The sequence below is a fragment of the Cololabis saira genome, chromosome 3 (genome assembly GCF_033807715.1).
Source record: "Cololabis saira isolate AMF1-May2022 chromosome 3, fColSai1.1, whole genome shotgun sequence".
Taxonomy (NCBI): Eukaryota; Metazoa; Chordata; class Actinopteri; order Beloniformes; family Belonidae; genus Cololabis; species Cololabis saira.
The window spans coordinates 16,717,792-16,743,512 of NC_084589.1; the positions used below are offsets into that span (position 1 = coordinate 16,717,792).

Below are 25,721 nucleotides of genomic sequence, written 5' to 3' on the forward strand. Positions count from 1 at the left end.
CCCTCTAGAGGTGATACAGAGAGATACTGCTGCTTTTGTTGAGGAATTTATCCCTCCACACCAAACCATCCCTGTCCCTCAAAATAGGACAGGGAAACTGGCTGAGACATATTGTAAAGCTCTGATCATGTGAAGTATATCTCAACATATAAGTACTTTAATTAATTAATGTATTTATTTTGACACGTTCATGAGGAGCAATCTGAAATATAATTGAATATGAATAGGAACTTTACATCCTTGGAGTACCCTGTAACTGAACTAACTTTTAAAAAAATTAACCTGTATATGAATTTAAAGAATCAAAATAAAAATCTAAGAACACTAAATTACATTTTGTCAAACTCCTGCTGTCATTTGGGGGACGCGTTATTTTCCTCCCAGTAGTCGGAATTCCAGTGTATAAGTAGGAAAAATACAAATAAATGAAAACAAAACTAACATGTTCATTGATGTCTGGGTTGTCACTTTGCTATATTGTTTTGTAAGGTCATTTAAACACGGGAATATTTGAAAATTCCAATCATATTATGTTCACAAGTGAAAGGATGATCACTGAGCGCTTCTGGATTAACAAATCCAAACAGGAATCACGAATAACAGGGAAACGCGTTATGCGTCTGAGGGCTGATTTATGGTCCCGCGTTACACCAACGCAGAGCCTACGGCGTGGGGTAGGGCGCCGACGCGTCGCCTACGCCGTAGACTACGCCGTCGATTTAACGCGGAACCATAATTCAGGCTTTGAGCCTTCGCTGAAATAACTTCAGTATGTCTCCCTCTCTGCCTCTGACGAGGGGGGCATGCCCTCTAAATAAACTCGAGAGCCCGTGGGGGGAGAGGGAGAGACAGAGGGAGGGAGAGAGAGGGAGAGAGAGACAGAGAGACAGCAGAGGGCTGAAGTCATCCGCGGGCCGCCAGAAGGGGAGTGAATGGGTCCTGCACGCAAAGCAGAAAAGCGCTGAAACTGCGGAGATATACTTTGGTTCAATTGCGGCTCAGTTACAGTGAGCAGGAGGAGGCGTGAGTTTGACAGCGAGACCTGCGACACGCTTTAAAACAAAACAAAAAAACCTTTTGGTGATAACTGCTGTTGACCCAGCGGTATTTTTTTTCTTAACTTTTGGTCCCCCCGTGATTTATACCTCAGTTGATGCTGAGATGAGGTCGAGACTCTCAGTGCGCCCGGCGCGTCCTTAGCGTATCCACACGCAGCCCGGCGCATCAGATGGAGGCACAGATCAGCCTGGAGATCTAAAAAAAATGGATGTAATATCCCAGAGTTTGTCAGAGTAACATTAATTTATAATATTTTGCGATACACACTAGCTAATGTTTGTCCTGGTCCTGTGCGTAACAGTTGGTGAGTTTACTTCTTTTTTCGACGGGAATGTTCTTCATCGCAGCAAGGATAACGGATCTCTGACTTTAGACTGGCTTTCTTGGCACATATGTGGACCCTAAACAGGATGTTACAGTCTAAACGGCCCAGGCGTCATTGGGCCACCGTTTACCATCACCATATATCTCCACATAGCTGGGCGTCCTGCTGCGTCTAGGAATTACCAGCACTCCAGCTTCTGCCTCCGTGTGAGGGAGGAACACGTACAAGAAGAAAAAGAAAAAAGAAAAAAAAAAGTGTTTTGGTTAACATTAACATTGGCTTTACGAGTCTCATCCCTGGGCTACTATGCAATCACAACTGATCTGCTTTGTTTTGACCATCTTGCACTGCATGGATTTCACTGGTTGTCAGCCGCACAGCAGCTCCAGGCACCGGCCACATAAACGTGAGTAGCGCACCATACTCCTCTCCATGTATTTATATAAGCTTAATATATTTATTTGTTTATTCTGCTCAAGACACACCGGCAGGAGATGTTTTAAATGCCACTTTATTTATTCAAACTTTTATTCCAAATCATGTCTCCAGTCCTTAAAGCGAGGATGATGTGCTGGGTTCTTCTGCAGACAAAAAATAACTTTTATTAATACGTCTTTTTTTCTAACTTTTATAATTATTAATTTGTGCTTGGCACAATATTTGGGTCTTTATAGATGATTTGTAGACGTGCGTCATCAAAAAAATGTCAAAGCGCACATATGCTGTAGATGCGCATTGTAACCTTGATTGTCTGAGACAAAAGTTTTTTACGTACTTGTCTTCTCGGTCTGTTGTAGATCCTGAATGAAATATTTTATGTGAAATTCACACTTCAGCGTTTCACTTCATCAACTTTTACAAATAGGCATAGGTGGTTTGTCCCCTACAGTGCGCATCTCTGCCTATGGTTGTACTGTGCGACCCACAGATGTCATCACTAAACATCACTTTTCTCTTTAACTGGGGTCTGAATTGAAGTGTAGTTGTAGGGGTTGAGAGTTGTGCCAGCTGAAGCGCAGCCGCGGCTCCGGTGCGCGGCTCCGGTGCGCGGCTCCGGTCCTGCTGCTGGTCGCTCTCTAGCGGTGAACGGACTTCATGCACGCAGCAGCGCGGTCATCAGAGCCCATCACTGCTCCAGGGAATATTCACACTTTCTTTCCCATATTTGGCGATGGACTGAGCCTGGTGGACTTATTTCCTTAAGGTTACGCTGAAAGGTTTCTTCTGGTGTTGGCACCAACTGAGGGTCAGGGAGCGTCAAATCGCGTGGGATTGTAACTGTTTGAAATGTATAAGTGACAGTCCATGGCTCCTGTAAATGCTGGCTCTGGTGGCATTTCACCTCCCATTTATCACCCTAGAGTCCAGCATGATATCTCATCTCTTGGGCTATGACCAGCTCTTTTTTTTCCATGACTCTATAAAATAAGTATCAATAAATAGTATTTTTTCTGCTCTGCCCACGCACACTTTAAAGCTGAGGGTCTCCAGATGTTCTCTGTGACTAACTCTGAAGAGCAGTGATAACTGGAATATTCCATGTAACACTTGCAAGCATGTGTGAAACTGTCTGTGATTTACAGTAACAGACCCTTGGAGTGATGTTTTTATCCCTGCCACCTGGGGCTAAAACGTCTTGCCGTGTTCTTGGCTTTTTGCACATAACGACAGCTCAGATCTGCACCCCTTTTATTGCAAAATGTACATCCTGTATTTTAGGTGTTAAATATGTGTCCGTACAATACCTGTAGAAAAACTGTAGACGGCGTGTGCTATATAGTGTGTAATGCAAAACGACACACAGATTCCCTCTGTGAATGTTTATTTCCTTCCAAACAATATTAAAGAGCCTCTCTACTCGGGCTGAGAGTGGTCGGCACTAGAAGGCCTACTTGGAGAAAGCTTTGTTCCTTAGCTTGAGACTGAAGACAACTTTTTACAGGTTGCATCTCATTGGAAATCATCTGTCTCTGTCAGGATTATACACCAAAATGTGTTTGAAGCTGAAAAAGATCAAATACTTTGCTATATAAGTACAACTGTCCACCCCTAAAGAGTGACCCTGTAAAGGATTACTTCATTCTTTTGAGCGACACCCAGTGGTCTCCACTCCACGCTGGCTCAGAAACAATTAATCGATGTGTTCCTCTCAGATTCCAGACTTCCGCCGAGGGTGCACATATCCTAAACTTTGACAGATATCAGGGAGGATGAAGGGATTAGTTGGTGAAGCAGTACAGACTTCAGAAGGAAACGAGGGGGCAAGAGTTAGCTGGGAGTCAATGACCATTCAGTTAACAGGCCGGAATTACCATGCAACAGACGGAGCCCGAGCCCTGAACTTCCTGTCTGTGATGATGCCTCCAAAGAATGAGGGCCTGGGTGCAGCGAGGGTGTGCATCACAGAAGATGTGGAATCAAATGCATTGCACTGAAGAAGCCTACGAAGTAGATCTATTCCCCCCTGTCCGTGATTCATCCTCACCCCGTGTGTGAGAGTGTGTTTATTTCAAACGTAAAGCCGCATCCAGCTGAGGTTTCGCTGGTGCAAGTGTAAGGGCAGGGCCAAATTCCTGCAGCTGAACGTTTCTGTGAATCGGGGCGGCTTGGCAGGAAAACATGTGGTCAAATGGACAGCACGTGTAAAGACAGTCAAGACATTTCAAACAAAGTATTTATGATATATGGTAAACTGACGGCGAAACCACAAGCTGGAAAACACGACCGGCACAAGCTTTTGGAATGAAATGCCAAAGCTGAGGAAACCCCATTCCTTGGGAGCAACGCTTATTTACTTTTAAATCTATTTAAAATGTGTAGCTACTGCAACTGTTTCAAAAGACATGTTGGAGCAGAGCATCTTTGCATCGTGGCTTACCAAAGAAACAATAACAACAAAAGTAAAAACAGCTCGGTTATTGCAGGTTTACTGGGTCTGACTTTGGCTGACACGTGCTGAGTTCACGCTCTAAAACACAACTGCCCTGCCTCCTCTCTGGATCTAACTAACGATACCTTTACAAACATATATAGTGATGTTCCTGCTGTATCATCAGTATCTGAAACCTCCTCTTTGAACTTCTGAAAATCCGAAAAATTTCTCTTCAAGAGAAGCAGTTTTTCAGTATCGTGTTACTGAAAAGAGCTTTTTCTGTCACTAACTTTATCGTGTTAACATAAACTCCATGGAACATTAAAATGCCTGCATTATAAACCTCCACATACATTTGAAATGACTCAAACCTTGCAACGCGGGAATCCACGCTTGGAGTACAAAGTCTGGTGAAGCGTCTGATAGATTAGTGTAAAGATGAGTTGAAATATCTCAACGTGAAGGACGGACGTCAGCACTTACGCACTTCTCGGCACAAGTGGTTTATTTTACATGATTCCGTTGTGTAATACAAATTTTTAATTCATGACACAGCTGACTTCAGCTTTGCACTTTAACATGAAGATCTGGGACTCCTCCTTGTGTGAAACGATGGGATGTTTCATTATACATATAAAAGCTCAGCTCTCTGCTGAAAACATCTAAAGTCATTTTCATAATGTCTTCGACCTACATGTTATCTGCCATGTGCACCTGATATGTCTCTTCCTCATTATATATTACCGACAGGACTTATTTATGAGATATGGCATACGGTTGTGTAAAATATACATCACGTAAGGTTTAATCCTGAAGTACAGACGGTGAGGCTAGAAGTAAGCAGTATGGCATCGACCAAAGTGCCACAGACCAGCGCCTGTCAACGGCAGTGAAGTTACCGACTGAAACATTTGAACCCTGAAATAGTCCACTCAGCGTCTAATGTGGGCCGAAGAGATAGCAAAAGCCTGATCCTATTTAAAACAAATGATAAATCAAAACAAAGATTAAATACAATAAATCTTATTGGATTCTTGACATTCGTGACATGTGACCGTTTTATCTGCCCTTCAGCCAGTTCAGACAGGGAAATAACGGGGAACATTTAGCAGGGAGGAAGAAAACTCATTCATTTTCCTGCCTGTGTTTAAAAAGAAAAATAGAAAAGCAACTTATCTTCCAGATAAGGGGTTTGTCTGAAGTTCCCCTGCACTGCAGTGATGTGCTCTGGCTGAGTCAATGTCAGGATGTATAATGCAGGTTTTATAATGCAAACTTAAATATTTGATTTGTCACAACGTACCTCACGAGAAACCCTCCTGCGTGTGTCAGCAGAGATCCTTGGGGGGAGCCCGGGGTGCCAGCAGTCGGGCTGTCTGACCTGCTCCGACTACAATGGGTGTCTGTCCTGCAAGCCGCGCTTCTTCATGCACCTGGAGAGGATCGGGATGAAGCAGATTGGGGTGTGCATGATCTCCTGCCCCCCAGGCTTTTACGGCACCCGCTCCCCAGAGAGAAACACCTGTACAAGTGAGTCATGACACACAAAACATTTCATGTTTAAGAGCAGGAAGATCACGCTGTGTAAATGACAATGAAGGCATCCCTTTCAAAATAAAACACCAATATAGTGTATTTTATTAGCTATTGCATAATCAGTGTAATTCTGTCTTAGATGAAGACACAAAAACACAAAAGCTGTTTCCTTAAATACACATGACAAGCGTAATTGCACTCCAAACCCCTCTATATGCCCTTAAAACTGACTATAACATGGCATCATGAGTTAATGTACTCAACTTACTGGTGTTCAGTTTCAGTAAGCATTTCACCCACTTCTTTAGAAGCACCCAGTAAAACATAAATCTGTTTGCAGTTGCTTATACTCTATTTTCAGCCCCACACACACACACACACACACACACACACAGGAACACTGTATGTTTAACCCGCAGGACACACGACAACTTGCCCTGTTTAAATAAACGCCCGCGGTGGGTCTGTGTTTCTCTGTCAGAGTGCTGGTCAGAGTGCGACTCCTGCTTCAACAAGAACTTTTGCACGAGCTGCCGAGCGGGATACTACCTTCACCAGGGCAAGTGCCTGGAGAGCTGCCCCGAGGGCATGGCCCGCAGCAACACGCAGAGGGAGTGTGTCCCCGGTGAGTCCTCTCACTTCCCATCCAGACAGGATTTTTTTTTTTCTCCACCTTTTGTTTGTGCTTACCTTGCAAAAGCTGGAACTCACAAACATGTTCCACTTTGCCAGGGTGCCCTGCAGACTGTGAGCTGTGTGTAAACAGCGAGACCTGCACACGATGCCAGCCGGGCCTGTACCTGCTGGAGGGAAGGTGCCACCACATCTGTCCGGATGACTACGAACCCAACGATAAACTCATGGAGTGCACGCCACAAGGTCAGTGACACGCCTCGGGCAGTGTTAAGAAAGAGGAATGACCCCATTTGACACGTCTCATCCGTGCCTCTTTGTCTCCCGTGTGTCTGCTGTTAGTGCACTGCGAGGTGGGCGAGTGGAGCGAGTGGAGTCCCTGCTCCAAGTCTGGCAGAACCTGTGGCTTTAAAAGGGGCCAGGAGACCCGCACGAGGCAGGTCCTGCATTATCCATCACCCTTCGGCAAACCCTGTCCGGAAATCTCTGAGATCAAAGAATGTCTGGTCAAGAGGAGGAAATGTCCAGGTAAATGAAGGACGCCGTTGTTTCTGTCTCCTTAGGATGTGTCTGAATCCCAACATCTTATTTATGAGCAAAAGTGAACCAAAAGGGGTGTGTCTGTGTACACGGTCAGTAGTGTCTGCTGCTGCTGCTCCATCACGCTCGCGGCCAACATTGTATTTGTGACACATGGCATGATTTCAGCTCTCTATGAATTCCAGACCACAAAGCTTGGGCTTGTACAACCAGAGCTGGCCGGTCTTCCGCTCCGGACTATGTCTGTTTACTCAGAGGACTGTCACTGTGGCTGCAGAGAGGGCAGTAGGGGGAGCGCACATGTGTGATGTTGCAATAGGTTTGTTGTGGGGTTGTTGTTTTTTTGTTGTTTTTTTTCTCCCCACCAGACTTCTTTGGATTTTAAACAGTGAAAGCTCTTTCACTGCTCCTAGTAAACAGGGAATCGCGTGATCATCTCTAATGAACAGAGTGAAAACTGCTTTCAGACGGGCTTCTCTCTTTATAAAATCTGATGCTTTGGTGCATTTATGGCCGCCTTGTGTTGTGTGTGTGTGTGTGTGTGTGTGTGTGTGTGTGTGTGTGTGTGTGCTGCATGTGAGTGGTGACTGAGGTGGTTGGCGGGTGCGGCTGGTTGTTTTTTCACTGGGGCTCTGTAGTGTTAAATGACAGATTGCAGACGGGGTAGGAGGCTGAGATCCAGCCCCCCTGGGGCCTCACACTTACAGAACAAACACTGTGTGTGTATGGGAGCGTGTGTGTGTGTGTGTGTGTGTGTGTGTGTGTGTGTGTGTGTGTGTGTGTGTGTGTGTGTGTGTGTGTGTGTGTGTGTGTGTGTGTGTGTGTGATGCAGCAAAAAAGCTGTTGACTCTGGGGCAGAAACAGCCAGCTCAACATCAACATCCTCCCCTTGGGAGGCACGCGGCGACCAGGGGATCAGTATTGGTTTATCCCCACAGCTGCCAATATACACACACACATACACACACAATAACCCCGTCTTTCTCACAGATACGCAGGCATCCACACACACACACACACACACACACACACACAAATGCAGACCCCTTGTCTTGGCTTTTGAATGCACACACAATTCCAGACACAGATACACCCTCTCCATTTCAAACACGCCAGACAACTGCACAAATTCTCACATGCACAGTAAACACACACCTGTGCACGGATGCACGCATTCCAACTTTCTTGCACTGAAATAACTACACAGCCATTGTTGTGGTGATCATGTGTGAGGGGAGTCCACATGGGATTTGTAATGCAGACGGAGAAATGTGCCCTCTGTCGGCCTTTGCTCACTTTCTATCTGCCTCTGTGAACTGGTACATCGCCCATCCACACACACACACACATGCACACACACACACACGCACACACTCACGCACACCACCCCAAAGAAAACATAGACCCCCATATAAGCTCTCTGTTGGAGCTGCCAGTCAGTCAGGTTGGGACCGAGTCCGTGGGAGCCTGCACGGGGAGAAATGGAGTAGAAAGAAAGAAATGTGGTTACCCCGCTGCCCCGTCTCCAGGAGCGAATAAAAGCTAATGATCTGCTTCTGCGCATCCTCTCCTCACTGTTTACTTTCTGCACACGCTAGAGGGTCAGTGGCCCGACCTCAAGAGACCCCTGTAATCCTCTAACACTGTTACATCCTTCTCCTCCTCCTCTTCGTTTCCTCCTCTTTTTTGCTCTTTTTGCTCCTCTTGGCCTCTCCTTAATACATCAGTTTACTCTTCCACTTAGTACTTTACAAATCTCTTCCTGTGCACATCTCTCAACTGTGCTGCATTTCTTTTGTATGTAACAATGCAAGTGCATGCATAGCTTCTCCTAAAAAAAAGCAATCTCAACATTTCACTCGTCTCACCCAGGCGTGAAATCTGTCCAAAGTTGTGAGATGTTGCGTGTTTCGCCTCTTCCTCCCCTCCGTCGTCTCCAGTCCCCATTTTAAAAGTGAGAAGAGATTTCAAGTCGAGTTGTGACCATCAATCTCTAAAACTTCTGGGAACTTTTCAAAATCAAACATAAAGTTATATCTGATTTGTCTGCTCATATGTGTAAAACAGCTGCCAGAATGATTGAATGATTGAATAGATGATTATCCAGTGGTAACTTTTGATTTAAGGCACATTTTAAAGCAGAGTGACTCTTTTTTTTCCAAATGAAAGATCAAACTTAAAGTTCATTGAAGTGTAATGAAGGAAACTCACAGCTCTGCAGAGTTGGTTTACACCACTTCAGAGCAGCAGTATTATCATGAAGCAGCATTGTCCACACTTTCACCACATCTCTCAGGTTAAGAGAAAAAAAAACCACACAGAATTGCAAATACACACGTATTTCACAGAGCTACCAGCCAGTTTTTTTGTTTTTTTTTCCTTTATTTATTCAGGAAAGTCCCATTGAGATACAATATCTCTTCTGCCAGGGAGTCCTGGTCAAGATAGCAGCAAAAAAATAAATTCAGTTTCATATAAAAGAAAATACATACAAGGACAAGTAACTTTACAAAAAATAAATAAATATCAAAACAAAAAACAAACATAAAACATACAAGGATCAGAAAGCTAAGAAGAATTCATGACAAGAATGACACTTGATTAAAAACAATGACATTGTTCTGTAAAAACTGATTTTAACATGTGTTTGAACATGTTAAGAGAGGGTAAATATTTAAGGTTGAGTATGTGTTGTAGCTCATTCCAAGCTTGCGGTACCAGCCAGTTTGTTGGGTGGGTTGGTGGGTTGGTGGGTGGGGGGTACTCTCACACCCCACAGCCGCCCCCAAATGACATCCTGGCAGCCATGCGGCAGGCATTCCACATGTGGGACAGCCCATAGCCTTTAATCCCAGCCTGGCTCCCGCCAAAAGCTCCCCGGACGACGCCTGCCGAGAGGATGTGCCACCGCAAAACACACAGCGACCCCCTGACCACGCACACACAGTCCCGCGCACGGACTTCCCCTCTGCTGTCTCACTTGGTCTAGATCTCTCTACAACTCTCATCTTATTCTTTGGTTCATTCAGTAATCTTGGTTTAGTTTGTCCTCTACAGGACTCTTTCGCTCACTGCTCGCTGCTCATTTTGCTACCGTTCTGTGTTCCCACTGCAGATTAACTCTTTTCCCTTATTTACTGTGCCGTACTTGACTTTTAGAAAATACCGTACAGCCGCAGGCAGTCGATCAGATCGATGTCACCGATTGTGTTCATGGTGCAAATGCGGGATGAGGAGGATAACAGATATTTGCACACATTTCTGGTCATTAATCTGAATTCTGGAGACTGTTGTCATTGTGTACCTAATGTCTAATCTTCAATCTGTTGTTACCTGCGCAAACCAGTCAGCAAAACGGTTTAAAACAATCCCTATGAAGTACTCTGTTTTGCATTTTTGTGCTTTCACTTATGAATTGTAGAAAAAACTGCAACAAGGACGTGATGTGAAGCAATTGTCACTCTTGTTTTATAGCTGTGGCAGCTAAATTAACTCCAACAGTAAAGCTGTTTGAGTTTATGAAAAAAATGTGTATAAAGAGACAGACAGGTTAAATTGGATGACATCAAGTGGGATGTGTTCAATGTGGGAATATTAAAACATGCAGTTCCTCAACTGGCCACTAGAGGCTGGCTCCAGAGGCAAGTCCAGCTATATATTAGAATGACCCGCTTTGCATTAGAAATAAACACTTACGGCCCGGTTAAAAGTAAAACGTGTTGGTCTTCATCGCTGGACACCAAGTGAATCTTTGATAAAATTACATAAAACAGTAAATCGTTGTATAATTGATGGTGTGGTCTTTTATAGGCTCTATACCTCCTATACCTGCAGCTCCATGAAAGAAGCTGTGAGCAGCAGTGACACGGGACTGCAGGGCTGCTGTGATTTAGAGTCCACTTAGGAGCCCCGCTTAATCAGAGTTCCCCTTGTCCTCGTTTTAAAGCTGACTTTATTGGTTTCAAATGTTGTTTTGGTAGCAAAATCAGAATTGAAAACGGATTGACGTCTTTGATCAGATTGAATGTAATGTAATAAGCATAATATTCCTTAAATCTAGTCAAAATTGTTTTATTTTAAGCTAAATATATTTGTCCATATGGTAAGATAGGTTTTAAGACTAGCAAAAGAGTCTTTTTTTCTTACTTAGCAATGGGTTTCTGCAGTGTGTCAGCATAATTGGTTTACATGAGCTAAGCCAAGCTAAAGTAGTAAACTGAACTAAGCTGGGCCTGTTACAGCCCGCTTATTAGACCTGCTCATTCCACCTATTTGTAATATGATAACCTGCAGTACAAAGAAAACAAGCTTCAAAACCACTTCTCAGAAGACCTACAGTATGAGTGACATCAGGGGATTTGTCCAGTTCTTCCTATACACACTATGTTTAGCCCCTTCCTCGCCACTGGTCCAACAAGCTGTTTAAGCTCCTGTCTTTCTACGCTTTATTACAGTATCTACTGCATACTGGTCTAGTATGCAGTAGATACTGTATTAGTGCTTCATATACCACCAAACACTTGACTAATGTTACTGTTTTTGTTGTAGGGGTTTATTCTTTTATGGGTGATAGCAAGTGGATGCACATCTAAAATTTCCCTAAAACTTGGCATTTGCTTACATCCTGCATACTGCATGCTATGTTTTTGCCATAATGCATGTATACCAATAGTATATTAGGACACGTTAACAACACTGCAGGGCATACACATGTATGGTTCAGATGACCCACTCCCCATGTTTTTCTCCTGCATGGCATAAGATATGAGTAGTGGATTAATTAACAATTTTAAAAAGTGCATGAATTCAGATATTCTCTGAACGGTTTCCTGCCTAACTGATGTGTGAAAATAAATCAGACATCAGACTTGTACATTTGCGTATGCCATCTAGTTTTACCGATCGTATTTTCCCCATTAATGTGACTCAGACATCCTTAAAAATGCAACAAGGGCGAGTGACATGAACATAGGTGGACAGGCTCTCCTCTTTCTTCTTTGTTTTAATGTATGCATAATCTTTTGTTGACCTCCAGGAAAACTTTAGAAAGCAACGGCTTGGATGATATGTTCTGTTGTGTCCGTCACAACTTCATGAATAATGCTTCTGTTGTTGCCATTAACTTTTACGGAAACGCCTGATAACAAAGCAGTATGAATGCACACATCATTTGGAACATGTACATGATGAGTCAATGTGTTCATGGAAATAGATCTACATGCTGCATCTTATTTCACCCGCGTGCATTTCATCTGGCTGAGTTCACCAAAGCTCAGCGCTGGTTTTTCTCCTTTACCACCCGACTTTTTCCAGGTCAACAGCCAAAGCCACTTTCCCTATACTTTGTTTCCCCAGCTGGTAATAGGTGTAAAACCAGGCATCTGATATGGACCACAGGACAGATACCGATCACGTTTAAAAAGATTATGTAAAGTATTGGTAAAATAAAACAGATATTGGCTTTAAATCAGGACTGGCCATCAAGACCTGCAGCAAAAATGCAGACTTAGACATATTTTGCATGATGACGTTGATAAGTAACAGAAGAACAACTTAGACTGCCAGTGAGGCATTCCAAGCAGCTCAGGTTTGTACGTCTGGGCTTTGTAATTTTGCTAACCATTTACATGAATAAAGACTATACAGTGCTGAAATAAAACAAAAAGGAGGAAGAGAATGGAAACAGATGGAATAAACTCTCCAGACTAAGTGGCTTTAAATTTCCAAAAATATTTCTTCTTTTTACACGGATGTATAGTATGTGTCGTAGTAAACCCCAGCTGTTCATTTTTAAGAAATTGTTACAGCAGTTAACAATGAATTTTGTTAAATCCTTCAGCTCAGCCCTGCCAGCTGATTCTGGCCCTTCAACAAAGCCAGCGCTAACAGTGTCGCGGCGGTGCCAGTTCTGCACAAATCAGACTAAAAGACCTATGAGAGTACTGTGTCTGAAGGAGGCTATTTGAGGAAAGCTCTTTCAGTATAGTGTTCACCAGTTTTAACATAACCAGAAGGTTGTTTTTCTTTAATGTTTTTCCACAGGCCAGCTTCAGTGCAACTTTTGAAATTATTCATGACAAGCTGACATTCAGGAATGTGTTAAATGTGTGTTGAAAACGTTCCAAAACCTCCTAAAGGTGTCTCGTTTTTGGACCATTATACACACGTTGACGTGCAGTTTACAGAAAGCCCATCGGAAACTGTTCCAACTAACCAAACGCAGGTTGGCTTGATAAACAGTCTCCTGATCATCTCAACACTGGCACAGATTAAGTTTCTCTGCTGGTTTGACAAAGCCAGCGAGGCTACAGTATGACTAATCCACTGAACTTGTAAATAGTTATGGTGTTAGGACAGAGAAAACAATGAGAGCAAAGGGGACTTCCTGTGTTTATAGAGGACGGGGGCATATCCTAGATGAATCAGTGGAGCATCCATCCATCCATGAAACCACCTCCCTTCACAATCTCTAATATAATCCGGTTTACTTAAAATACTCACTGTCTTACAGTCAAGACGTGAGCACTGCACGCTCCGCATTGTCCGTCCCTTGTCCTCTTTTCCTTTCAGGATGTCCAGGAGAAGATTAAACACAGCCAGCAGGGAGAGCTTCATATCACTAACACAAAATGTGTAGGTCAGACATGGTTCCAGCCAGAGACTCGTAATGATTAATGCATGTAGGGGCTTAAGTAGGGGGGCAAACATGAAGCAGACAGAGATCTCTCTTTTTTCTCTCTATGCCTATGTCTGTGCCTACTTCAGCAGTTTCACAATCCCCAACCGGCCAGCCAACAGCCGAGCAGGTCGTGCTGCTCCGTTCCACTCACACATGAGCGGCAGCCGTGTAACAACAGGAAAGGGCCTCTTCTGCTTTCTCTCGCAGGTCCTGTCTCTAGCCTCCCTCAGGGTAGATCTTGTTATTATCATTAATAACTGTGCCTCGAGAAGAGATAAACCTTCAGCATTCCAAAACTCTCCGTTTTGTTTATGAGATGGTGTTGCAAGAACAGATAAATTGGGGGTTTATTTAAAGGCTTTCTATTTTGGACAAGGGTCTGCTCATCTCAGGCAGAGTGCAGCAACAGCTGACATGCTTCAATATGTCTGTGATCCGCGGTCAAAGGCTGACCTCTAGTGGTGAACATTGAGCACTGCAGCTTCTAAAAACCCTGCACGCTGGGGTCAATTTAGTTTAAGGCTTTTTCAAATACTGTTTTGTTGAATTGATCAGAGGTGGGTAGTAACGAGTTACATTTACTCCGTTACATTTAGTTGAGTAAGTTTTGGGAAATTTTGTACTTTTAGGAGTAGTTTTGAATCACTATACTTTGTACTTTTACTTGAGTAGATTTGTGAAGAAGAAACTGTTACTCTTACTCCGCTACATTAGGCCACGTTGAGCTTGTTACTTTTCTTTTATCCCTTTTATCCACGTACGCGTCAATCTCATGACATCACTGAGTGATTCTTTGGGAAAAATGTTTGTTTTTGCATGTTTTGTCACATTTACACAGACTCAAACACACACACAGAGTTTATATGAGTTCATGGGTTTATTCTAGTTCTGCCTGGTTAAAAAAGAAAAGTACAAAGGCTTGAAATTTTGTGCTACTTGTGGTTAATTCATTTTTTTATTCTGTTATTTTATTTATTTTATTATTTATTAAAGTACTTGAATTTACTTTAAGATTATTTTAATTTAAGCTATTTTTTATTTTTTATTAATTCTAATTTATTTTATTATTTTATTGATTTAATTTACCTGAAGATGATTATTTTGTACTTTTTTCTGTTTGAATGGTTGTGTTAAAAAAAAAAAAATCAGACGCTACTCAACACTACTTTTACTCAAGTAATTATTTGGACTACTTTTTAATTCTACTTGAGTCATATTATTCTGAAGTAACAGTACTTTTACTTGAGTACAATTTTTGGCTACTTTACCCACCTCTGGAATTGATGCATTGAATTCATAATTATATATTGTTATTGAGATTTCTTTTTCTATGATAAAAACAAAGAATATTGCTCTTTATGGAACAATGATATGTTATGTTTCTAAATGAAACTTAAAATATAATTTAGAACCTACTTGACTCAACTAAATATACATTTTCATTTTTTACTTTCCTTGATTTCCAGGAGGACCCAAGAAGCCTGACCGGCGAAGGAATCGCAACAACCGCAAAGACAAGGAAAGCAACGAGGGACGAAGGGAGAGGAAAAGGGAAAGGGAGCGAGACAGGGCCACCAGTGAACGTGAAAACTCTGATAACAGGAACAAAACGGAGCACCGGCACCGCAGAGGCCACGACACAGACCCGGTCTCCCCTGAAGACGGCCTTGTGCAGTAGTCCCGGGGACAGACCAAGTCTGTGGCTCCCCACCATCCTCCTGTTATCTTCCCATCCTTCCTGCTCCACAGCATCCTCACCCTCACCTACTACCCCCCCTCCCTTTTGACCCCTCTCTTCAGGGGTTGTGCTGCTACCTGTATGATTTGAATAGACTATTTATGCACCAGCGTGACGGGGCACATTCAGCCACAAGGCTTGGGCCACTATTGACTTTAAAAAGTCTTCTATTTTCTATGCTGTAGTGTCAGCTCCTTCACCTCCACCGCTGAGTGTCTTCTCCATAAACTACAGGGGACACTGCTGGAGGAAATGAGGAGCGAGGAGAATTGTTTGTGACTGTGTGCAGGACTGTCTGACAGATGGACTGAGACATATGTGCTTGTTGATATAGTTATTTAATGGGGCTCTGGTACAACATTGTGCATTTTGGTTTTTGAATGTAGATTTTGCAGCATTATGTAGAACAATTGTTTATTATTGTTGTACCTGTTCTTTAGATCTCTATTTTGGTTTGTAAAGAAAATAATAAGTGAGTCTTTGCTTTTGACATCTTCATTATCACCACCACTGACGGATGTAGGGGAACCTGCATGCTGGGAATTAGAGGAGTACGATCAAAAACTGAGAACACGTTCAGTACGTCTTGAACAGACTCATTTTACCAAGATAAGCGATAAATCTAATCTGCCACTGTTTCCCCCCCTTTTGTGTAAATGGTTTCTGTGCTCTCAATAAAGCTCCTTGACTAGGAACCAAAAACATCTGTATGTCAAATAAAACAGTAATGGGTTTGTACCAGCGTCTGTTCACTTTATTTGCACTTCTATCTTGTGTAATCTATTGGAGCTTCCATAAAAGAGCAAGGAAGTGACACTAAGCTGTGCCGTTTTCAACTAAGGTGGAAACTTGTGCGTTGGTTGGAAAATGTGAACTTGAATGATGCTTTTGTTTTGATGGCATTTTATATCTCAAGTTACAGTTAAAACTCAGAAACTCACCTCCATGTCGTCAGCAAAATAGGTTTTATGACTCGGGTTACAACCAGTCTGAACCTGCAGTTTTATGCTACGTCAGAGATGCGTCATTCAAGTCAACGCCCTGCAGTCCACATCCAGTGAAAAAAACTGCAATGACGCGATGCTATGATGATTTAAAATATTCAAAGTTACTAATAGTTTTGTCATTTTTAGCTATTAAATTGTAAACTGACTGCAGGTATATACATTTTTTTTTCCATAAGCTTTCTACAACAAACTTTCATATTGCAAATTTCTCATTCACACATCTTATCAGATGCACGTAATTCAGTACACCTTTTTTCTCTCCAGTCATACACTGAGTCTATTAAAGGGCAGTGCAGTTCAGTTTCTTGCCAAATGGCATGAAAGCGTGGCAGAGCTAGGAGTGAAATTTAATCTCTGATTTACACTCGGATGAACTATTTTTATCATTCACCGCGTGCATTGATTTATACAATATATTAACCTGATGAACTCCCAACAAATATGCAACACAACAGATAACTCTTTTAGACTCCTCTCATATAATATCTTGTGAAAAAAGTAAAAAAAACAAAATCAGAACTTGTTTAAAGCTAAAACTGTTTATTGGTGGACTGAACATTTTAGCTCATCAACAACCACTAGTTTAAGTGCATCAGCTGGCATGACAGTATTTCCTTCCAGTTTACTCAGCAGAGACATCTCCACAAATGCCGACCCTACATGAAAATATGAACTTTTGATCAAGTCTGACATTCGCAAAAGAATAAAAGTCACAGTCATGTACGTACACAAATCATACATACGAGATAAAGCCATGTTTGAAAAGGTAAAGTTAAATTAGATAATCCTAACAACCACAAAAAGAAAATGAGAGGAAACACTGACAGATCTTAGATGACCCTGATGCATTTTTAATTTTAAGACAGAACAATTCATCCATCAACACAGTTATGGGTTTCTGAAACGGCAGCGAGCTCCTGTTCACTTCATTTTAGCTGCAAATTCCTCGCCCTTCTTGATTGACCCCTTCAGTTCTCCGATGGCATCGGCCACCAGCTTCTCCTCGAAGGCGGTCAGTTTGCCCAGCCCAAGGTTCTTCTCAATGCCGTTCTTCCCCAGAAGAAGAGGTGTGGAGAAGTACTTGCACTCCGTCTCCTCGGACCTGACGTAGGCGCACTCCACCACCCCTTCCTTCCCATTCATGGCGTCCAGGACGGAGAAGGTGAAGCGGGCGCCGGCGTACGCCATGGAGAGTGTGGCGGATCCCGCCCCCGCCTTGGCCTTCACCACCTCAGTGCCGGCCTCCTGGATCCTGCCGGTCAGGGCGGCCAGCTGATCCGCGGGGAACTCCACTTTAGGTGTGCACTGGGAAATGAGGGGGATGATGGTCTTCCCCGCGTGACCCCCGATCACAGGCACGTTGACCCGGGCCGGGTCCAGCCCCTTCAGCTCTGCCACGAAGGCGTTGGCCCTCACAATGTCCAAGGTTGTGACCCCGAACACCTTGTTGGGGTTGTACACGCCGTGCTTCTTCATCATCTCCGAGGTGATGGGGATGGTGGAGTTGACGGGGTTGGCGATGATGCAGATCATGGCCTCGGGGCAGTTGCGTGCGCATGCGTCGGCCAGGGTGGCCACGATGGTGGCGTTGGTGTTGAAGAGGTCGTCCCGGGTCATGCCGGGCTTCCTGGGCACCCCTGCGGGGATCACCACCACCTCGCAGCCCTTCAGGGCGGCGTCCAGCTGCTCGGGGCCCATGTAGCCGGTGACGTGGCCCCGGGTCTCGATGTGGCTGAGGTCGGCGGCCACCCCCGGGGTGTGGGCGATGTCGTACAGGGAGAGCCTGCTCACCAGCGGGCTGTTCTTCAGCAGCAGCGACAGCGGCTGGCCTATGCCGCCGGACGCCCCCAGCACCGCCACCTTGGCGTGGCTCTGCGGGGACGTGGACAGGCTGCGGGCCAGGCCGACGCTGGGTCTCACTGCGCGGGAAAACATTCTTCCTTTTGGTGGTTTCTTTTAGGTGATTCGGTGGAGAAATCAAGCTCTCGGTCCTGTGTGACACCAACGTCCTCTAGCCACGGGCAGACAGGAAGGCTAGCGCTGACATGCGCACTACATGAAGCTCGCTGATTGGACGCCCGGGACGAGACGTCATCACGTACTGTTACGTCATCACGCACACTTATGTGTAAAGCCTGATTTATGGTTCCGCGTTAAATCGACGGCGTAGGTTACTACGGCCACGCGTCGTCCCGTGCCATACGCCGTAGGCTCTGCGTTGGTGTAACGCGGAACCATAAATCAGCCTTAAGGATAGAGATTAAAATCCTACTGCTGGTCTACAAAGCAGTGAATGGGCTTGGATCAAAAATAAATGCTTGATCTGTTAGCTCCCTATGAAGCACCCAGACCCAGTCGGGCTCTGCAATAATGTTTAGGTCTCTCTTGTGTAGGTCATTTGTGCAATAATGTGGGCTCTGTCTGTGCAATAATTTTTTTTTCTTCTACTCAGGGGTAGTGTGTAATAGGTTTTCTGGGAACTGGGAGTGGGAATTGATGTGTGTTAACTATATAGTATGGTTTGATGGTATATGTGGGTTATGTTTTTATGTTTATTGGAGTGTGATTGTCGCCTGTGCCTCTCGTGTCCAAGATAAATTTCTCCTAAGGGAGACAATAAAGATTTATCTTATCTTATCTTATCAGACCCCTGAGGTCATCTGGATCTGGTTTGTTGTGTGTCCTTAGAACCAGAATGAACTGAACTGAAATTTTATTTCGAACATGAAACAGTAGTGAATACAAAACAAAACAATAATAATCAATGATAAATAAATGTAAATAAGAAAACAAAACTAAAATATAAAAAAAAAAACATTATGATCAAAATTAATTTAATGTCTGTACAAAACAGCAACAAAAGATCAATATATAAATAGCAATAATAATACATCCTCACACCTATATACACCCCAATATAAGAACCAAGCAAGGTGAGGCAGCGTTCAGTTATTCTGCTCCTCACCGGTGGAACAAACTTCCTGTAGACCTGAGGTCTGCTCCAACTGTAGATCCTTTAAATCAGGCCTAAAAACATTACTGTTTACTCAAGCGTACTCTTAAATGAAACACTTACCTGCTGTACTCTACTGCCCTTACTTTTTAACAACTTGTGCTTTTTATTATTTTACTTCTTTTCTTATCATTTTATTTGTTATTTACTGTTTAATTGTGTCTTGCTGCTTTTGAATTGTGCTATACAAATTTTTCTTTTTTTTTTCTTCTTTATTTAAATCTTGAAATTCAATGAAAGATTAAGATCAAAGGCAAAATACAAATACAGATAGATTCCAACACCAAATTGAAAAGAAATAAACAAAAAAATATATATAAAGGACAAGACGGTTGAATGTAAATTAAAAAGATAAATTAATACAAATAAAAACAGCATAATGTGCGAGAGTAAGTTTCATGTTAACAAATTCAGCGATTTACAGATGCCGATGGTCTTTTGTGCCTTTGTGATGAGAGGAGAAGATCGTTCTTTTTTCGAAGTTCTTTTTTGAGTATAAAGAGTTCAGGCTTACTGTGGATGAATTTGCACTTATGTATGTGAAACTTTGCTAAAAATAAAGACAGATTTATAAAAAAGAAAGCGTCACTATCTTTGTGATTAAAATTATGAAAACCACAAAAAAACATTCTTATTTTTTTTTTTAACCCTTGTGCTGTCTTTGGGTCAAGGGAGGGTGAAGGGAGAAAAGAAGGAATGAAGGAAGGGAGAAAGGAGAAAAGAAGGAAGGAAGTAGGAAAGGGAGTAAGGAAGGGAGAACAGATGGAGGGAGGAAAGAAGGGAGAAAAGATGGAAGAAAGGGAGAAAGAAAGGAAAGAAGGGAGAAAGGAAAGAAGGAAGAAGGAAGGAATGGATAAAATAAGGAAAGAAGGAAGGAAAAGCAAAGAAGGTAATAAAGGAACTAATGACGGAAGGGAGGTAGGAAGAAAAATGAGTAAAGGAGGGTAAAAAAGGAGGAAAGGAAGAAGGAAGGAGAGAGCATGGCAGGGGGAAAGAAGGATAGAAGGATTGGGTAATTTTGACCCAAAGACAGCACAAGGGTTAAAAACATTCTTATACGAAAATCAATTGTGCTTTACAAATAAACTTGCGTCACTGCGTCATCACGCACGGTTACGTCATCACGCACGGTTACGTCGTCCTCTTTATCTGGGGCTCCTTCAGAGGAAAACAAAGCCAGTTAACGCTGGATTCATTAGCATTGGACATCTTTACGGCGACGGGACTTAAAACAGTCAATGAGAGCAGCACAGGCGGGTTAAACATACAGAGGTAAGGCCGTCGGAGGTGAATGCTCTGCTCCCGTGTGTCGTCCTGGTAAAACACGCCCGCAGCGTCAAATGATCCCCGTCTATTTACTGGAGCGACCGTAGCCGCAGCTAATACTACAGTTTTATGGCTTTAAAGTCTCTCTGAGGACACAAGTCGTCCTTTAACGATACACATTCACTCCTGGTTTATATTTACACCATTATTCCCGGTTGTGTCTTGTCCTCCTTACATATATAACGTTATCCAACAAGTTTCCCTACAGACTGTCACCAGTTTGTATGTAAATACATCAACAATACATTTGTAGCTGATTATAATTCAGCAGAATTGTGTCTCTAACAAGCCCCGTTACAGGGATGGATGGTTTTAAGTTGGCGTAAATGAAACAGTTTACTCATTGTGCCCGCATAACAAAGGCTTCTCTGTCCGGGACACAAACAGGTCTTATATTTCATTTGTAATTAAGTGAATTAACGCCAACCTTCAACTTATTCACTGTAAATCCTGGATGAAAAGGTTTTGTCTTACCAGGTTCGCTGTCATCAATGATGTTCGAGGGTGATCTGGTTGTAACTGTGTTTTCACTGTTTGTGTTTGTGTTTTTACGACAGTGGCAGGTTTGAAGGCCCAACTCTCCTCATGATTCACCAGCATTAAAGTCGCTTAACGTGAGTCTTTATACCTGCTTTACTTGTAATACAGTATTTATTAGTGTTCATTTTAGTTCATCTCACGTCTGTTTGCTAATTACTGGCAGTAATGTCATTGACAGTGCAAAGTAAATGCACATTTTAGAAAAAAAGGCATCCACAATAACACTTCTCTTTTCTGATTGTGTTTATTCATCGATTGTGTGAGCTTCAAAATAATTTTACGTTTTGTTCAGCTTTATGTAATAACAGAAATCATCTTTTTGCATCATTTGATACTGTTGTTCCTGTTCTGCTGTGGTTTTATGACAGACTTCCCATTGCATGCACCTGACTGCATTTTTTCTTTTTTAAACATCTGTTGGTATTGGATTTTAATTCAACCATGCTACCAAAATGTGGTGCACATAAACATGCACATCTAAGGCTATGTTTATACTGCCATCCACAATCTGATTTATGAGCTTATCCAGATTATATCTAGACAGATTTTACAGTCTGAACAGCCAAACAGCATGTTGAAATGGAAAGTTTCATAATGGAGGTGGTTTTAAACGTGATTCAAATCAGATTTTCACTTCTTCGTCTCAATCGGAGCAGTTTCTTCATTCAAAATAACCTTCATGTCATTAACAACAGAAACAATGACTATGTTTACCAGAGTAGCAGAAGTGACAAGCGCAAAAGTGATTCTGTTGACTAGGGATGGGCGATGTTTTACCGTTCACGATATACCGTCCAAAAAATTCCCCACGGTAAGAATTTGTCATCTTGTGGTAAAAACGAAAGAAAGAAAGATATGAGCTAGAAAGAAAGAAGGATGGATAAATTCCCGTTGATGAGGTTTTTGTGTAACAAACATGGCGGGTCATTCCAGTTTTGCAGTATAGGTAAACTAATTTAATTGGTTTTTATTGATTCAATTTAATTGGTGTGGTTTAGTTGCATTTAGTATTCTTTTAGAGCAGTGTTTTGGGGGCTCCAAAGACTGAATGTGGTGATAGATTTATAGTTACAAAGGTGGAGTTGAATTAGTATTTCTTTTTTATCATCATTATTATCGTTATCGGGATAAATGCCAGAAATTATCGTGATAAATGTTTTTGTCCATACCGCCCATCCCTACTGTTGACATGGTGGAGCGTTAATGTGAGGACAACAGTCCTCTGAGAGATGCTGAAATGAGCCAGAACAGACTACCTGCTCTGTCGATGGCACTGTCGCTTAACTTGTAGGAAATTTGCCCCACAGTTCGACATAACCATTTGTGATGGTAACAGCCAGTTATCTCCCTTTTCTTTGGTTGGTTTTATGCTTGTAGGCTACCATAGCAAGCATGTGGCAAAGACACACAGGTGCAATACATGACGTAAACGGTTGGTTAAGAAGATCAGATAACCTCAGATTTAGGCTGCAGTCTGAACATAGCCCATAGACATATTTTGGTGCAAGGGAAAAAAAGATATCAGATGCACAAATGATAATTCCAAACTTAATGTAGCATTCAAAAAGGTCAAAGATAACAATGTAATGCAACTGTTCCCTCTCCTTCAGTACTTGGTAAGGATGGCTAGCTGTGGAGAGGTCGACCACTCTGTTAACTCGCTCCCATCCAGTAAGAAAGGCAGTGGTGGTGGAAGTGGAAACGGTGCGGACTCTTCCTGCTCTGGCTCTAGCAACTCGTCCCCGGCCCTCCCTGTGCCAGAGTGTGCCATCTGCCTGCAGAGCTGCGTCCACCCAGTCCAACTGCCGTGCCACCACGTCTTCTGTTTCCTGTGCGTGAAGGGAGCGTCTTGGCAGAGCAAACGCTGTGCTCTTTGCAGGCAGGAAGTACCGGATGACTTCCTAGAAAGGCCTACGCTTCTCTCACCGGAGGAGCTGAAAGCATCGGCGGGAGGTCGGGGTGCGGCAGGAAGCGATCACGCGTGGTATTACGAAGGCCGTAACGGTTGGTGGCAATACGACGAGCGAACCAGCCGCGAGCTGGAGGACGCGTTCTCTAAGGGCAAGAAGACAGCAGAGATGTTGATCGCCGGATTTTTGTACGTAGCCGACTTGGAGAACATGGTGCAGTATCGGCGCAACGAGCACGGTCGTAGACGCAAGATGAAGAGGGATGTTTTAGATATTCCCAAGAAGGGAGTGGCTGGACTGCGGTTGGACACTGAGGGTGTTACCGGGGCCTTGGGGGCGGCAAGTCGAGAAAACTCTGCTGACGGGGCCGATGCCACAATAGCAGGCACGCAGCAGCAGGTTGCCGGCGTCCCCTCTACTGCTGCGGCCCCCTCGGCTACCGCCCGGCCTCCCACCTCCCTCGGGGGGCAGGGGGGCCCCAGTATCAGCCCTTCTCTGGAAGACACGTTGTCCCAACTGCAGTTAAGCCCCAGACCCACACCTTCTCAGGAGCGGTCTGAGGCTGGGGAGGGAGAGGAAGAAGATGAGGAGGAGGAGACGACGTCCCCCTCCAGGTCCTCTGACCCTCACACCTCTGTGGACGAGTCCGGCTCTGGAGACTGGAGCGACGATGAGGAGGAGGAAGGGGGAGACGGGGAGCGCGCAGAGCCTTGGGAGGATCGACCGCGCAGACAAAGACTGACTCCAGAGGACAGAGTAGCTCCTCGTGCAGAGTCTGCCTCTCCCCCTCCTTCATCCAGTAGCAGTGGAAGGTCCAGAATGCCTGATGGCCAGTGTACAGTGACTGAAGTGTGAAGATCATAACATCAGCGCCAAATGGCCACGTTCCAGTCCATGAATCTATTCCCCACGTTATGCTGTTGTTCAGTCACGGATCTGATGTGGGTGCATTTCTTTTTTGTTGCTGCAGAAATGAGGTGACAAACGGCTCCACATTTAACTTTTGATGTAATTTTCCCTTGTCTTTTTTTTCTCTCTTTTTGGTTCATTATGATCTGAATGTGTCTTATTTGTTGGTGTCATCATAAACAAACACAGCCAGGAGTTTATTTTGATAAAGGAAGGGAGAAGGTACTGCTTGGTAAACAGTGAGATGGATAAATCAGTTAATTTGTGACAAAATCCTATAACTTATTATACTTGGCCCATGATGTGATGGAGATGTAACAGATGTCTGTGGGTGTTCAGTCTGTTGCAAGCATACTGTGTTTTATCTTTGTTTGAAATCCCAGTAAACTAGAAGTCTAAAGGCAAACACAAATTCCCCCCAACCTAGATGTTTTGTGTTTACGTTTCTTTGGCCAAACCCAGAGCCCCTTTGGCAGAAATAGGTCGGGTTTGTGACTTGAACTAAAAGAGGGTATGTGGAGAGTTTATTTTTGGAAATGGAACCGTGTCATTTGTAGGAACGACTGCATTGTAATCATCTTCACTTTAACTCTCCCAGCTAACATAGCACGCAGAAATATGGGCTCATCTGACCTCCTGCACAAAGTTTCATCCTTGATAACTTGTTCCCAGCTTCCATTTAATGATTTCATCCAGGTGTAGATGATTGTGAAGCATTTCTTTCAAAATTCTCATACTTAACCAATTTATGGTTTGAAGAAATCTTGAAGCTGTTAAAACGAATAAAGAACTGAAGTAAAGAATTTAATGATGCTTTGAAGCCATGTGGGTGTTTTATGCTGAATATTTAACATGATAATGTAACTTAGGAGCCCACAGGACTTGTGGCTTCCTGCATAGCTCTGAATAGATTTCAAGTTACTCACAGTTTTCTGGAATCCCACATTTTGTAGAGACGATAATACTATTTGAACTTAACACGTACGCATTGAATTTACTTTTAATTCTTCTTGGCTTTAAAGAATTGGCATTTTAATGTGAAATATGTGTGTGTCCTTAAAAGCTGCTGAAGCATCTGTAGCCTCATTAATGACCTTATTGTCCCTTAAGTGTCAACTCTTTCCGAAGTTCAGTGGTCTGTGTTTGCGTGAAGGGAGCGTTGTTTAAACACTACTGGCTGGCAGGACGTGACGAACTGAGGTGTTTTGGGTTCAGTTGGAGTAAATGTTTTTACTTTTATTTGTGAATTTCCTATGGTTGTATCCTGTCAAGTGTCATGTCTGAGGGAGTAAAAGAACAAGGATTTTCCATCGCTATTGGTCAGAATTTCAAGTGATGTTGTTTTTGTATTTCTTACATCCGCTCAGTTTAAAACTTATCCATTCTGATGAATAAAGTTTGTGTAAGAGTTTTGGCTTCAACCTTTCTTTGTTACATGCTTTGTAATTTAAGAATAAACTATCATTTCATCATCTTAAGGCGATATACTTGTGGTCTTCTTTTTAACTGTGTGATTGGGTTCATGGTGTTTTATTTTCTCAGAGAATAATATATCTTAAATATCATTAGAGCTGTTTTGGGTTTGATGATGTTTTGCTGCAGCAGGTGTTTGGTATTCTGACTACAGCTTGTTC

General features: G+C 43.1%; 3 protein-coding genes across 4 annotated transcripts; 2 read left to right on the forward strand and 1 right to left on the reverse strand.

Moving 5' to 3' along the window:
* The first annotated feature begins 896 nt into the window (after positions 1–896).
* On the forward strand, positions 897–16,120 carry rspo3 (R-spondin 3). 2 transcript variants are annotated; one of them, XM_061718260.1, is made up of 6 exons: positions 897–1,790; positions 5,589–5,786; positions 6,274–6,417; positions 6,525–6,671; positions 6,768–6,953; positions 15,111–16,120. In XM_061718260.1, exons 1-6 carry the CDS (start codon positions 1,691–1,693, stop codon positions 15,320–15,322), a joined length of 987 nt encoding a protein of 328 aa, XP_061574244.1. In that variant the 5' UTR covers positions 897–1,690; the 3' UTR covers positions 15,323–16,120. The 2 variants fall into 2 exon arrangements, with proteins under 2 accessions (XP_061574244.1, XP_061574245.1); XM_061718261.1 differs by having other exon boundaries at positions 898–1,790; positions 5,592–5,786.
* A 789-nt stretch (positions 16,121–16,909) lies between these two features.
* mdh2 (malate dehydrogenase 2, NAD (mitochondrial)) lies at positions 16,910–18,433 on the reverse strand. Its single transcript, XM_061716368.1, has one exon. The coding sequence runs from the start codon at positions 18,322–18,324 to the stop codon at positions 17,311–17,313; it is 1,014 nt and encodes a 337-aa protein (XP_061572352.1). The 5' UTR covers positions 18,325–18,433; the 3' UTR covers positions 16,910–17,310.
* Positions 18,434–20,532: 2,099 nt separating this feature from the next.
* LOC133426298 (E3 ubiquitin-protein ligase rnf146-like) lies at positions 20,533–25,508 on the forward strand. Its single transcript, XM_061716369.1, has 3 exons — positions 20,533–20,674; positions 21,286–21,342; positions 22,879–25,508. Exon 3 carries the CDS (start codon positions 22,891–22,893, stop codon positions 24,031–24,033), a length of 1,143 nt encoding a protein of 380 aa, XP_061572353.1. The 5' UTR covers positions 20,533–20,674; positions 21,286–21,342; positions 22,879–22,890; the 3' UTR covers positions 24,034–25,508.
* Positions 25,509–25,721: the final 213 nt, after the last annotated feature.